Here is a 16,071-nt window from a genome sequence, read left to right on the forward strand (position 1 = left end):
TTCTATCCCTTCGCTGCTTGTGGGAATACAGTACTCACTGTATTTGCTCATTACATTCTTCAGTTCAGAAATTCAAATACTAAATTGTAGACTTCAAGTCTTTTTCTCATCAAGTTTAAAACAAAAGCTGAAGCCCAGTACCCTGTGAAAGAAGTCTCTCATTGATTTATTACAAGGCACGCTGTGTCTTGGTTGCCTGGCTGGTCGTTGTTGTTCTGTAATGATTGGGTTATCTCTGTGTGTAGGTGTGACAGAAAGCCTGAGCGGCGATTCTTTACACATTGGGTACCCTTGAAGACCTGTTTGGTTTGTAGCTGAAAGAACTTTGCACAGTGAAAATGCAGATCATTGTTGCTTATAAAAAGTGACTTTGCTCTTTGCCTCCTGACTAAGTTGGTCTGTTTGACGCTGTTGCTTCTAAATAGCTCATAGATGTGCCAGTTATGCTTTTTTGTGTCTTTATAGCATTTCTCTGCTTTGGCTTACATTAGAACATCTACTTAACCTTTTTGCTCTTATCCATCATATGCTCAGCATAACTGTCTTGCCTTTAAAATATCACTTATATTTATGTTGGTTAATTGCATGTTCTTTTTGTAATCTTGGAAGAAATAGAATTTTCAATTTGGACAGAACCTAAGGTGCAAATCACACTAAAATCATAGATCATAAATACAGGTGTCAAAAGGAAGGGACAAAATTCAAGGACATGCTTTCATATAGGTGCAACATTTTAATATAATGAAGTATCTTTCAAAACAATAATTTTATAGAGATCATAATATTGGCAGACTATGTTCCACTGTTTTTTAAAATAAAGTTTTATTGGACAAAGCCATATCCATTTGTTTACCTATTTTCTGAGGCTTCTTTTGTGCTATGACAGAGGTAAGTATTTTAGTGAAGATTACATGGCTCTCAAAGGCCAAAATATTTGTTATCTGGCCCTCCATAGAGAAAGCTTGCCAGAGCTGGCTTGGTGGTGCACACCTATAATCCCAGTACTGGGGAGGCTGAGTCAGGAGGATAGCCACAAGTTGGAGGCCAACCTGGGTTATGTAGTGAATTCAAGGACAGCCTGAACTACATAGTGAGATCCAAAAAAAAAAAAAAAAAGCTTGCCAGTCTTTCATATAAACATTTAAAAAAATTCATTCTTCCAACTCCACTCTCCTAGGATAACATCAATATGTAAAATTAAAGCAATGGAAGAGTCTTTCAGCCTACCAATAATATCACCAGCTTATTATCTTCATGTTTTGTTTTATTTTGTTTTGTTTTGTTTTTTGGTACCAGGGATCGAACTCGCACCCTCACGCTTGCCAGTCAAGCACTTATGCTGCTGAGCTAAATGCTTGGCCCAAATTAGTTTTTAAAAAGTAGTTTCAACAACAACAAAAAAGTAATCTGGAAATAGTTTTTTATTGCAATTAGTTATTTCAATTGGCTTTTCTGTGGGTAGCTTTTACATTTAGGAGAAAATAATCTTACAGTGTGCTTAGCTTAAGTTACTATTTCTGTGACTTTTCTGCAGCCATTTTGTGTACCTTTAACAGTTCTTCATGATAAGACTACACATAGATTTCTTTTACTTATTGTACAACTTTCCAGTGTAGTAATTTATAATAGATTGACCAACTTCTATCATTTTCACCGTCAGCCTGCTTAATTGCATGCTTGGTTTATATTTGCCCATAATAAAAAGAATTAAGGCAAATGTTACTTCTTAAAATTTTAGACTGCATAGAGAATAGAACGATCACTTGAGAATTATGCGTATAGTTAGTTTAATCCTTTTCAGACTTCACTAGTTTGTTACCAATAATCTATCCATGTAATACTCTTTCTTTAAAGAGTAAGCAATTTTGTCTTCATTTTGAAACTTTTGTGCAATATTACCTCTAGTCAGTATGAATTCCACCTGTGACTTTGAAATTATTTTTATTTATTTTATTCTAAAGAGGATAAAACAATAAACCAATCAAAACAAACCAGTGTAAAAGATACAGGACTTCAAAACATTACAAAATCAACAATAGTTACCATAATGCATTTTGATGTCTTCAAAATAGCTGCAGATAACTTCAGACATAGTAAAAATCAAACAGAACAGAATGAAATAGAAACAATAAAAATTTTAAAATGCAATAAAGGATTTCAAAATAAGCCAATAATAAATCCAGAATTGCTGCCATAATATATCTTGCCATCCTTGAAATACCTTATCCTGCCATTGGATTTAATGTAATCAAACAAAACAAAAGAGAATAAAATCCAACCCAGCAAAACAATGGAACAGTATAGGACCTCAATAAAACACATAGGGAATCAACAATGGCTACAACCCTCAGAAGGAGATCCCCCCTAGATGACATACTTCATGCTGATATCCTCTGATCAGACCACTGGCCTTAGACCTGCAATGTTTAACTTTGAAGTTATTAAAGGGGAACATATTAGAACAATATAATAGAATAATTGTTAGTGTCTCACATCTGCTTTACACAACACAACCATATTTTTATAGTGCCTATGGTATGAAAGGGTGTTTGTGCTGCTAACGTGTATGTAAGTTTATATTTCATACTGTTATCTTTTTTATCAGTTCCTTTAGTTAGCTAACTTTGATCTGATTTCCTAGGGTTATTACTGCAAATGGGTAGTATTAAATCATACAAAGGCAATACTGGTCTCTTTTGTCTTTTTCCCGTAAAAGTTTGTATTATCAGAATGAAAGACTAAAGTTTCCAATACTGCAGAACTATTGCTATCATAGAATTTGTGAGAGCAAATCTAGACTTAATTTCAGCTACAGGTGTCTTTGAGTCTTATTATCTCAATATCTGCCCCTGTTTAGAGACATCAGAGGTCATGAAATATGGCATACAATTACTCTGATACATTAGTATACACCTTAAAAGTTTTCATAAAGGTGTATCTCAAAAATCACAGATGTTTTCATAACCATATAATTGGGCCAAGAAAATGTGCTCTGAATGTTTCTCTGAATATTGTAAGAAAGATAACAGAGAACACTTTCATTCATTCTAAAATGTCCTACTTTTTCCACCTTCTGTCTTAACAGCCTTGAAGCAGCTTTAGATGCTGAATATTCCAGGCTATAATTACATGACATGCAGGTTAATAAAACTTCAGATTTAAAAATCTTACACAGGATTTTCAGTGTCATGTGGCAATCTTCTGTGTCATTGTCTTCTGTACCCTACAATAGATATTTAGCAAATTCTTTTCAATAAACATTTTTAAAACTTTTGTTCCATGCATTGTTTAAACTCTGAGAGGCAGTGGTGAACAATATAGTAAGTAGATGGGAAAAAAAAATCTTCCTCATGGAGCCTATCTTCCAGCAAAGTACTAAATGTTATATAAGGATTGGTTAAATATGGGCAACTTTCTGTGTCAGTGGGGATGACTTGTCCCATTTTTCCTGGAACAGCCCCAGTGTGATTCCTGTTTGTAGATTTTACCATAATCCCTCTTTTATTTTAAAAGGCATCCTTTGAAAAAGGAATATTTTGGTTACTTTTCTCTCATTGCTGGAACAAATACCTGATACCTAGAATTAAGGAAAAGTTTATTTAGCTCAGTTTGTGGAGGTTTCAGTCTATATTCAGCTGGCTCTTAGGCAAGGTGGCATGTCACAGGGGCAGCCATTCATGATAGAGGCCAGTACCAAAGGTCATGAGTGAAAAAGAGCAAAAGGGAAAATCATACCTTCTTCCCTCTCTTATATTGTGTGCTGGCCACCCACCCCTAAGTGGGTGCACCAATCACACCACAAATCCCAGCACTAGACAACAAACCAATTACAACTGCTAGACTCAGATCTTCGAAAGGCCCACCCCCCATGACTGATTAAGACTTTGGAGAGACAGTTAGACACAAACCTTAACATTCCATCTCCAAGAGTTGCCAAAGTCCTAACAGTTTCAGCATTGCTGAAAAGTCTGGTCTCTGAGATCTCAGGCAAACTCTTAGCTGTAACCCTCTGTACAAATGAAAACAAAGTTAAACATTTCCAGCTCTCAGTGATACAAGATAAACATTACCATTCTAAAGGGTACAAATGGGGATACAAAGAAATGGAACCAAACAAAGTTAAAAAATCCAGCAGGGCAAATGTTAGGTCTTGTAGTTGCTTGTTCAGCATCCAAAGCAGTCTGGTTGTGAGCTCCAAAAGAAGTGACTCCCTCTGCTTTCATGGCTTCTCTCTTGGGCTGTCTTTGCTCCCTCCTTATAGGTTTCCTAGCTTCCAAATTTCTGGGTTCTCTGTTGTAACTTTGGCTTCACACTCAACAGCTTCACACACTGCCCTCTCATGGGCACACTGCCTGGCTTCCCAGGCCTTCTGAAATTGAGGCACAAGCCTTTTTAACCTCAAGATTCTTGCATTCTGTATGCATCTAAAACCAGTGCCACATGGTTGATGCTGAGGTCTGCTCCAGTCCAGAGCAGTAGCCAGGCTTTCCTGTCTCTTGGCTGTAGGGGTGGAGTGCCTAGATTGCTGAGCACTCTGAACCTGATTCTGAGGAACAAATTCTCTATGCTGTCACCATTCTGGAACATAGTGCTCTGTGGCTTTCTGTTTAAAGCAAAGTCTTTTACTTTTGCAGTTTTGAGGCTACAAATCATGGCGACTTGCTGCTGATTGTGATGCCCTAAAGCTTTTTTTTTTTTTTTTTTTTTTTTTGGTACTAAGGATCAAACTCACAACCTCATGCTTGCTGGACAAGCATTTATGCCACTGAGTTAAATCCCTGTCCCCACTGAGCTAAATCCCCAGCCCTCTAAGGGCTAAATCCCCATCTTTTATGTTCTCTTCTTTCTCAACAATAGAGATCTCAGCCCTATCTTTATAGTCCACAGCTTTACTGCAGCTTTATTCTTGGCCAGACTCACGTTTTAAATCATTCTGATGGACTCTTTGCTCTGGATTTGCTATGTAAATCTGGCTAAAAGTCTTCAGCAATAGCCATCGCACCACCTCAACATTTGACTGCCTTGAAATTTTTTTGTTTTTTTGGCAGTACCAGGGATCAGACTCATGACCATGCTCTCGCCAAGCAGGCACTTATGCCACTGAGCTAAATCCCCAGCCCTTGAAATTTCTTTTGCCAACTTAATGAGTTCAATCCCCCTAGTTTCAGGCAAAATTTTTGGACATAAGCAAAATGCAGAGAAACGTTTTGCCACAATATATAACACACATCATCTGGAGTCCAGCAACCAGTGCAGTCCTTCCCAGCAGGAACCTCCTAAGCCTGGTTTTTACTAGTTTTCTGATTTTCTGAGCTTTGACAAGACGAGGCTGTTCCAGCTCTACACTTTCTCTAATCCTCTGGACCTTTCCAAACTGACCACAAGCCATTCCCAAAAGCTCTTGAACCACAGGGTGAGGTGTGGTCACAGCAATAACCCCACTCGTGGAGCCAAATTCTGTCTTGGTTACTTTTCTCTTGTTGCTGGGACAAAAATACCTGACACCCAGAATTAAGGAAGAAAAGGTTTATGTAGCTCACAATTTTTGGAGGTTTCAGTACATACTCAGTTGTCTCCAAGGCAAGGTGGCATGCCTAAGGGGCAACCATTCACAGCAGCCACAAGTGACAAGCATGAAAAGGGCAAAAGGAAAAAGCACACCTCCTTCCATCCCTCATATTGTATGCTGGCTACCTGGGTCTGGGAAGGTGCAGCACCGTCAACTCCAGCACTAAACAAACTGATCACAAACTCTTGACTCAGCCACCTTTGAAAGGCCACCTTGCTCACGACTGTATGAGCCTGTGGGAGGATATTTAAACATGAACCATAACAAGGAGGGTAAAGTATATGACCAGCCTAGTTCTAAACCTTTTATATACATTAATATCATGAGGTACATGAGATTTATATCATCATACAGCTATAGAAACTGAAGCACGGAGAAGAGAAATAACAGCCTTGGTCATTTAAGTAAGTTTTAAGTTGCTGAACCAGAATTAAACCCCAGACAGTCTATCCCTCCCTCTCTCCCTCAGGCTGATCTAAAATTGTTCCTGGGTTCAAGTAATCCTCCTGCCTCACCCTCCTGGGGTTACAGATGTATGTACTACACCTCTCCGTTTTTCTTCATTCCTCCAGTCTAGAGGAACATCTCTGTCTACAAGTTGTACTCTGGTTTCACCCCATCCTGCCTCCTTGAAGACCGTTCTGAGAATTATTCTTTTCTTTTTCCTGGGCCTTTGGTCTCTATCTCTATTTGGGCTTTTGCTGTTCAGCATATGAATATTACCTGTTGTCAGTCGTTATCATTGAAAGTTACTCTTTACTATTGAGGAGAGGTTTTTAAAAGTTTACCCAGAGTAATACTATGGCAAATAGCTATCAACATTCATTACTTTATTTAAATTCCAGGTACTGTGTATAATCTCCTTTTAATAAGCATACTGATATTTCACAGGTGAAAAAAATGAAAGCTCAGAGGTCTATATCATTTGCTTAGCTTAGGAATCGTAGCACTGAATTCAGACTTCTTACTCCAAAGCCTAGTCTGTTTTTAACCTAATATGCTAGTTTATCACAAACTTTATAAACTTTCATGATCCTCTGCCTTGCCTCTACTTTTATAGTTCTGCTTTTTGTAGGAAAACTTCTAAAAAATATTTAATATTCATAAGCCTCCATTTACTTCTCAACCCATTCAAAGCTAACTTCCACTTTTGTGTCATTCAGTGTCCTCCAAAAGAAACAACTGGTAGGGGTGTGTGTGTACATATGTGCCTGAGAGATTGTTTTTAAGAATTGGCTCAGTTGATTGTACAAGTTACCAAGTCTGAAATCTGTAAGACATGTCTTTAGGCCATGAAAACTCGCAAGATTTCTATGTTGCAGACTTGAGAATTTCTTCTTTAGCTAATGAGATAAGTCCTGCCCATATTACAAAAGCTAATCTCTTATCCAAGTCAATTATTATAAATGCTAACCATATTTATAAAATACCTGCACTGCAACTTTTTAGAGAAGTTTTTGGCAAACACCTTGGCAACAACAGCCTAGCCATACTGATACATGATTCCCATGTCAACTTCTGTCATTCCAACATGTCTTGTTTGCTAAGTCCAGTGGATACTTTTCCCATCTTAGCTTTCTTGATCATTAGATCACATTTGATACTTCCAACCATTCATTACATTTTTAAACCTTCTTCTTAATGTCCTTGGCCCTCTTACGACTTCAGTCATTGATGTCTCCCAAATCAAAAGTTCCATCTTAGAATTCCCTTTTGAGCTTCAGACCTATATATCCAGTTGTCTACTGCATGTCTCTACTTGAATGTTGCACAGACACCTCACACTTCACTTGAAATCCTATTCTTCCCCTCTCAAACTTATTTTGCATCTTTACTGTTCTTTAAGTTGGTGGTATCTTCTCCACCCATTTACCCAACCAAGAACCCCAGGGGAATCTGCAGTTCCTCGTATTTACCAAAAATCATCTCATCCCCTTGCCTATCTCAGCCAAGAAAACTCAACCCTCATTTTCTCACACCTGGAATTCTACACATACTCTCCTAGTGAATCCCTTTCTAGCTCCTATACACTGCTGTCAAGATGATGTAAAAGCACAGGTCTGAGCCAGGTCTGGAGACTGAGGCAAGTGCCAGTCCAGCCTGGGCAACTCAGTAATTTAGGGGGACTTTATCTCAAAAAAATAAAATTTAAAAACTGGGGATGTAGCTGAATACAAAGGTCCTACATTTAGTCCCCAGTACCACCAAGAAAGAGAAGAAAAAGAAAATCTGGGAGTGCGTATGAAATTCAGTGAGTGTAGCAACAGTGTGTTTATGTAGTGTACAAGAAGCCCTGGGCTAGATCCCAGAAACCAAAAAAAAAAAAACCCGTTTCATTGTATTGCAATTCCTTCAGTAGCTTCTAATCGCCCACAGAATTAAGAGGCATACGAGGCCCTGTACACTGCGTCTTTCATGCTGCTGTTCTCTTACTGCACATCAGACACCCAGTCTACTTTCAGGTTTTTTTGTTTTGTTTTGTTTTTTTGTTTTTGGTACTGGGGATTGAACTCACAACCTCGCGCTTGTCAGGTGAGCATTTACACCACTGAGCTAAATTCCCAGCTACCCAGTCTACTTTCAAATCATACTGAACTATTTACAGGGCCCGAGTTGCATGTTATCTCTGCAACACATACTGTTTCTTCTTTGCATATTCCCTACCTCTCTTACTCCCCTGCCTCCTTACTTGCTGCCTAGGCCATCAAGAAAGATTATTTCAGGATCTAGGTCAGTCATCTTGGTACAGCCATCTGCAGTTCCGCAGACAGATTTGATCGTGCTTCCTTTCTGGCATTACTATGATTATTTCCATGTCTACTCTGGCACCTATTCTTATTGTATAATTTATTTTCTGTTTGTCTGAGTATTAGCTTTCAATGGACTGTGAGCTCTCCAGCTATTTTTATGGGCTAACAAATTATGGGACTCATCAGATACGTGGTGCTGGTGGTGATGGTAGAGATGATGTGCCCAAAGTGGATTAGCCATTCATTTAAGACTAGGCCTCCATATCAAGGATTCCTAGGCTTGCACACTTGCAGAGGACAATGGTAGGTAGTTGGTTAGTCTCACTTGTCCATTCTTAAGTTGCTCCAAACTTAGCATGAGGTTCTTTTGATTTATACTTCTGTGATAATCTGATACTCATTCTCGGCTTTTGTTCTGTTTATTTTGTTTGTACCCTTGGAGCAGTTAAGAAGAAAGGATATTGTTAAGTTTTACTATTCTATTCCATCACAGAAAAATAATAAGTTCATTCTCATGTGATTCTTCTATACCAAAGAGTCTTTTTCTCAGATAGTGAAAGAGAAAAATTCATGTCAGAGGACAGTTTTCGCTGTACTTTTAAAAGTCTGCCGGTCCCCAAAACATCTCCTTGCCCTTACTGACAAATTAAAAACTAAACTAGTTCTGTATTAACCTAGAGAGGTGAGAGAGTAACTTTTAAGCATCGTTAATAGAATAATGAAGCATTCTTGGCTTTTTTCACTTGAAAATTTTGGGTAACCAAGGGTCCTTCTGTACACACTGGCGTCAGAGAATAGAATTGTCAGTATCTCAATTTAGACTTTGCTGTTACTTCATACGCTAAATACACTTGTAGAAGCTACTTGTGGTGTAACTCCTTATGTATTAAAACACTTACCTGACTCTGGATTGTCTTGATTTTTTTAAATGGGTGAAGAATCTTCTTATGAATTCTTTGCCCTTTATGGAATGTAATATTTAGTTTTAATTCCATTTGTTCCTTCCCCCTTACTTCTTATTGTTTTGCATTGTGTTCCTACAATAATAGCTTGGGCTTGTTTTTTTCCTGAATGTTTCTGCAGTTTGGTTTGAGTATCTGGCTTTGGGCACCGTCCTGAACTTGGACTTCATCTGTACTTGTGACTTTTGAAAGACAGCAGTCAGTATTTTCTGTGGATGATTACCTTTTTTTAATATTATATATGTCTCCCCCTTCCCCTCCTTTTTTTGGCTTTTCTTCAAAGACTGGAAAGAAAGCAGTGAAGGCAGTTCTGTGGGTATCAGCAGATGGACTCCGAGTTGTGGATGAAAAAACTAAGGTAAGGTTTTGATAAGCTTAAATGTGGCTGCTGATACGATTTTTTTTATCACTAATAAGCAGTGTAATGCCATTAACCTGTCTTTGCGACTCTGTACTCTTCTACTTTGTCTGAAGTAAGGGCTTTTGGGAGACTATAACAATTTAGTCACTCATTTACTTCACAAAAAATAGAATTTTCAGAAATATTCCAAGTCCTGAAGGAAAAAAATATGCAACCTAAGTTCATATATCCGTCAAAACTCTCTCTAAAAATTAATGAAGAAATAAGATACTTTGAAGACAAGGAGGAACTGTGGGAGTTCGTGGCCACCAATCCAACCCTACAGAGAGCGCTGAAGGACATTACAGAGAAAGAGAGGAAGAGATATCAGGATTACAGCTACAGTGGCAGAGAAGCCTCAGTGAACGGGGCAGACCATGGAATGAGGGAATAAGGTGGACAAATTATAGCAGAAAAGTGGAGTAGCAGACATGAGGCAGAGACGGTAAGCTAGTCTTTAGTAGAGACAGCTCTGAAACTATATTTAAAAAAAAAAAAAAAAAAGCAGAGGTCATTGCTAATGGTGTATAACGATTTAAAAGACACAGTAGTCCTAGTGACATATTTAGATTGAATTAAATTTGTTCTGGTCTGTCCACTCATATCAGATTTGAGGACACAGACCTCTAGAACCAAAAATAGCAGGTTATACCACGGCAACTATCCTTACTTTCCTATTGACTTAGGCTGAAATTCTGTATTACTTACATTGTCTTACTATGACTGATCTTAATTGTATCTGAATCATAAGACTATTGGTTGGCCTTGACTGATCCTATTTGAAATCGGTATGCGTGTTAGAATCAACCCTAAAAGTAGAGGAAACTACTCTGAGCATGACAGGATGTAAAGGATATCCATACTGGTATGAATCAGTAACAGCTCTCAAATACTACAATGCAGTGAAAGATAAGTTTTTATAAAAATAGGTGATAGTATGTTTAACTATAATAAGCCAGTGTTGTCGACAAATCTATTGAAAATAACAAGAGAAAACATAGTAGCTACGGAAGATCATTTATATTATAGTTTTATAAGTCCTATCCATTGCATGTTTATCTAGGAAATTGTTTCGTTGTCTTGTTATGACTTGGTTTTCCCTATAATACAGAGAGGATAGGAACAAATACTCTGAGGAAGAGACCTGAAAAACCCGAGGCTTATTTTGTAGCAATATAATATAAATTCTAGCAATCTATTGCTTGCTGATTAAAATGACTCTGGACTGGTTTCTTCAGCTCAACTTCAGCATATGCAGAGATGGGGACGGCTATCACAAAGAGAATGAGAGATGCGATGGTAGTTGGTATTGTCTTCCCTAATTTGGAACTTGAGGACCTAAAAAGACTCCATCATCCTGTAATGATTTGATTAGTTCTATAATATGCAATAAGTATAGAAAGTGGGTGAAGTTAGGGACAACTATTTGTAAGAAGCTAGAGACAGTTAGATAAGGTAGATCTCCAGTGGACTTGCTTTGAAATCTGTATTTCTTTAAATTGTTTTTTATTTTTTTTAAAATGTTCTGTTCTGTTTTGATATGGTTAACCTTATCCTCTTAGAGATGTAAAACAAATAGGTGGGACTGATAATCATATTACGGAGCTTTTGTTCGGCCATAGAGCAGAATGGTTTGTAGGGTCATTTTTTTTTGAATGTCGTTCTATATACTTTAATTCTATAACCTGAACAGCCATTTCGAAGATGACAATTTGTAACTTATCAACTGGCAATTTCTTACCTTTTGTTTGTCTGTAATTTAGAATTATTTCTACCCTTTTTTTTTAATCTCCATGTATTTTTTTCGTTTCCTTTTCTTTAAATAAATTAAAAAAAAAAAGAAAAGAAAAAAAAAATAGAATTTTCTCAACACTTTGTTCTATGTAACATAGCATGTTTAATGTTCTAAGCTTTAGTGTTAATGTTAACACTTAATGTTAAAGTCTGAGTTCTATTTTTGTTCTTATATATTTCAGAGTTTCATCCCCACAAGTATAAGAGATGATGCATCCTTTTCCATAGTTAAAAATTTTGTAAAGATGACAGACACTTAGGAGGCTGAGGCAGAGGGCTCACTGTGAGTTCAAGGCCAGCCTGAACTGCGTAGTGAAACCTAATCTCCTTATTATTTTTTAAAGTGTTAAACTAATTAACTTACTATTTAATGGAAACCCAATTGGAATGAAATTTTAAGTTCCAGTTAATGGCTCTTTGGTTAACATTTAGGATCCAAAAAATGTCATTACATTATAGTATAAAATAGGTAAACAATACCTCTAGTCCTAGGTAGAGAAACTGATGCTGAATGATTAAAAATAAAAAGACTCTATACATAGAAACTGTGATACTATTTAAGTACATTTTATCATTAGTTAAAATTTTACAAGAAATCTAAAGTGAAAAAATTTTAAGAGACAGTTTTTCAAAAGTCTGGTTGATAAAAAGGCAACTTGGTTGATAAATTTGAGTGTTTCTTTTTAATATAGCTACCTTTTAGTCTTTTGACTTATTATTTTTGGTTGTTTAGGGAATGTTTGTTTCAAGTTCAAGAAAAGTAATGATACATTGCTTTTGGAAACAATAATTAGCTTATTTTTAAGAACTTGTATCATTTTCATTATTGTTTTGGATGATGTATTTTTAAGTGCCGTGTATTGCGGGAGATACGCTCAGTGTCACAGCGCCTGCCTAGCCAGTGCAAGGTCCTGCTTTCCATTTCTGTACCACATCCCCCAAATGCTGCATATCCACTTTTACACTGTACTGTAGTGGGGAAGTGCTGTTGCCCCCTGGTGGCTACTTCTATTCATTAATTTACTTCTGCCCAAATCAAGCTTCCCATCTTTATGTTTTCCTATAAGCAGGGACTAAGATAATGTTAGAGCTAGTGTTTGTAATACAGCCATATGATGATCTGTACAAATTTACTGTGGTGTGGAAATCAAAGTTTGAGGGTCTTAACCTTTAAGCAAGAAACTGTCAAATTGTCTTGTTCCATCTCCCCACGCATGCCTACCTTGGTTCTAATAGTATCCCTACTCAAGAGTATGTTAGGTAACTTTTGGGTAGTTTCTTTAAAAGGGGGATAAATTAGTCTAGTTGTGAATAGAAAATGAAATGTGTATTACCAAGAAGAAAAACAATTTTTAGAAAGTATCTTCAATATGTTTCACTTCTAGCAAATGTTGAATAAAACTCATATTGGCCTGACTTTCCTGCAAACAACTATAAGTTCTGAATAAAACAAACCAAATTTGAAGGCACTAGAGAATAATACAAAGCAAGTAAATTCTGAAGGGGTGTTTGACACTTAGAAGAAGGAAGTAACACTGAGAGTCTTCCATTTCAAGCCTGTATCCAGAAAACAATGCTACTTTGTACCATACAGAATAGCCACAACTCCAAAAGAAAATTCTTGGTTTTTGTGGCTTAAAATACGACAAGACAAAAGTTGAAGCAGCAACAGCCATTAGAAAGTGAAAGAGAAATCCTGGCTGTGAGAGAGCCAAAGAGGATTCATAAATTCCGCCAAATCTCTGATCCGTTCACCACACAAGTGTGAGGCAGACTAAGGTAGTTATCCATTTGAGTATATAATCAAATTATGTGTTTAAAAAACGACACTTCCAAGGAATATAACAGAATGCAGACACCCCATGTATACTACACATAATGTGTACTCTGCAGTACAAAATTACTCAGCCTGCAAATAAACAGAAACATGACTCGTTCTCACAGAAAACAGTAGGAACCCAGCCTCAAGATGATCTAGGTGCCAACCTTTTGGCTGGCCTGGGCCACACTGAAGAGAAACTATCTTGGGCAGCATATAAAATATCTGATATAGCTAACATATGCAACTAACCAACTTCCCTTTTTATGTTTTTCATTATAACTTTTAAGAAACAGGGCAACATAAACAAACTAGTGAGGTGTTTGACCCTGACTTTGTGAAATGAATAGTTGATGAAAGTAGTTGCAATTTTTAGTTCTCAAGGTACCTGTCAGAAATTTTTTATGGGCTTCATCCTTGAAAATAGTTCACAAATGTACGTATGTGTTACATATGTTATATATGTGCACATTATGTGTAACAAAGGTAGGAACATGACTATCAAAAAGCGATGGCATAAATAAGGCACAATCATGAAGTGAGGCGATAGTTTTTTGGGGTTTTGGTGGGTTTTTTTTTTTTTTTGTACTAGGGATCGAACTCAAGTCTTTGCATTTTTCCAGGCAGGCGCTTGCTTACTCGGCTGAGCTAAATCCTTGGCCAAAGAGAAATCATTTTTTCTGGGATGATAGTTCTTAATTATAGTAGAAAAATGATCAGATTTTTTTTGAGTTGAATGTCTGGTTTCAATTCTGTGCATGCCAAAAATTAATAATTTTTAGTGTTAGTGATAAATATATAACAAGATGGTGAGCAAACTGGTACATGTTTATACTTCTATACATAACTGCTAAAAAAACTTCTAACTTATTATCTTATAAATAACACAAGACCAAGTTTAATAACTAGTAGGAAAACTAACACATCTTCTTAATAACAAAAATATGCCTGTTTTCATAGATACACACATTGTAGGTTAAAATACTATTACTAGTAATCGTTATGTTTTGTTCACCAACTTGCACCAGAGCATGACAACTGACACTTGTGACATCTTTTCTTTTCTTTTGTGGGATCTGGTCTTTATTTATTTATTTATTTATTTAGAGATAGAATCTCACTTTATAGCCTGGCCTTGGCCTCATTGTGTAGCCCAGGCTTGCCTAAAACTCACAGTGATCCTCTTGCCTCAACCTCCCAAGTGCTGGGATTGTAGGTGTGTGCCACCACACCACACTTGGCATGTGGGTTTTGGTTTGATCATGTGTCGGGTCCAAGAGTTGAGCCTAGCACTGCCCTGTGCCCTTCCCTACTCAGCATTCTGTGCACCTGTGCAGTCTATGATTGAAAAATGTTACTAAAAATCACATAATAAAAAGTTGATCTTGTGGGACCACATTATCAGCTGTCTAGAACCACATGTCTCTCTTAGGCTGCAATTTCAATGTGCCTGATCTAGACTTTGGGATTAGCAGACAAAACTTTTATTGAAGTGAGCATTATAACTATACTCAGGGATATAAAGAAAATCTCAGAAATGAATCTAAAAACCGAACAGAAATTATACACATGAAAAATACAATACCTGAGGAAGGACGAGGTAGGAGAATTGCAAACTCAAGGCCAGCCTGAGCAATTTAGGGAAGCCTTGTCTCAGATTTTTAAAGTAAATACATAAAAAGGGCTGGGAATGCAGCTCAGAGTGTGGCCCTTGGTTCAATCTCCAGTATTGCTGAAGATAATGTTTCACTGGGTGGGATGTATTATTACTTGAAAAGAACAGTATGCAGAACAGTGTATGTGCAGATTGCTGGGAACAAGATTATCATGTCTTTTTGCTTGTATTTACAAACAAATCAAATTAAATATATATTTATTTACATGTATTGCCAAATGTCCAGGGCATCTACCATGAAAGATCTGAAACTAGAATCAACCAACATACATTTTTAAGATGTGGATAAAATAAGAGAGGCACCTGGGCAAATGGTTCTAAAACAGATTCTCAAACTACTGGTTGCAGATAGACCTGTTCCCTAGCTGAGCTGCGTCAGATAAGAGATTTGTGTCGTGATGACCATCCAGTGTGTATTCTGAAAAGACTGAATAACTTCATAAGTCTTCTTTCTCTCATGTTTCCCATTTTCTAGGACCTCATAGTTGACCAAACAATAGAGAAAGTTTCTTTCTGTGCCCCAGATAGGAACTTTGACAGAGCCTTCTCTTACATATGTCGTGATGGCACCACTCGCCGCTGGATCTGTCACTGTTTCATGGCTGTCAAGGACACGGTGAGTCCAACAGTGAGTTACTCTCAGCCAAGCTCCTTCTGGGTTATCTCAGCCAAGTAGTTTCCACTATCCTTTCAGCAAGTACATGATACTAAAGCTGCTCTTGAAAATGCCTTCTAAGATTTTGCTCCTTTTACTGAGGTGATTTACTCTTGGTGTGATACTGTGAGTTGCAATTCACAGAGCAAAATGATTGGATGAGACCCAGTATCATTAAAGGAAAGTAAAACTGCCCTGGTGTGCTGGGGGTGGTGGAACATGCATGAGGCTCTGAGTTCAATCCCCAGCATGACAGAAAAACTCAAAAAAGAGAAAAAAAACTACTCTGATAATGATGGTTGCCAAACTTTAGTTGCAACTTTTATTATTAGAAGTGTCCTCAGGAATTTTAAGTGTATTTGTTTGCTAACATATCTGAGTAGAAACATTGGTAGAAATAAATACATCTGGTAGAAACGGCTAATAAATGTATTTAGTAGCAAAAAG

General features: G+C 37.2%; 1 protein-coding gene across 32 annotated transcripts in view; it reads left to right on the forward strand.

Annotated features, from left to right (window-relative positions):
• The window catches only part of Numb (NUMB endocytic adaptor protein), a 196,452-nt gene that overhangs the window by 167,811 nt on the left and 12,570 nt on the right, over positions 1-16,071 (forward strand). For all 32 annotated transcript variants that reach the window (XM_063241371.1, XM_063241380.1, XM_003472400.5 and 29 more), the window contains 2 exons: positions 9,565-9,639; positions 15,445-15,585. In XM_063241371.1, the coding sequence (XP_063097441.1) occupies positions 9,565-9,639; positions 15,445-15,585 (216 nt within the window). The remainder of the gene's footprint in view (positions 1-9,564; positions 9,640-15,444; positions 15,586-16,071) is intronic.

This window comes from Cavia porcellus, unplaced genomic scaffold, assembly GCF_034190915.1.
Source record: "Cavia porcellus strain 051 isolate PalLab524CR breed Dunkin Hartley unplaced genomic scaffold, mCavPor4.1 scaffold_31, whole genome shotgun sequence".
Taxonomy (NCBI): domain Eukaryota; kingdom Metazoa; phylum Chordata; class Mammalia; order Rodentia; family Caviidae; genus Cavia; species Cavia porcellus.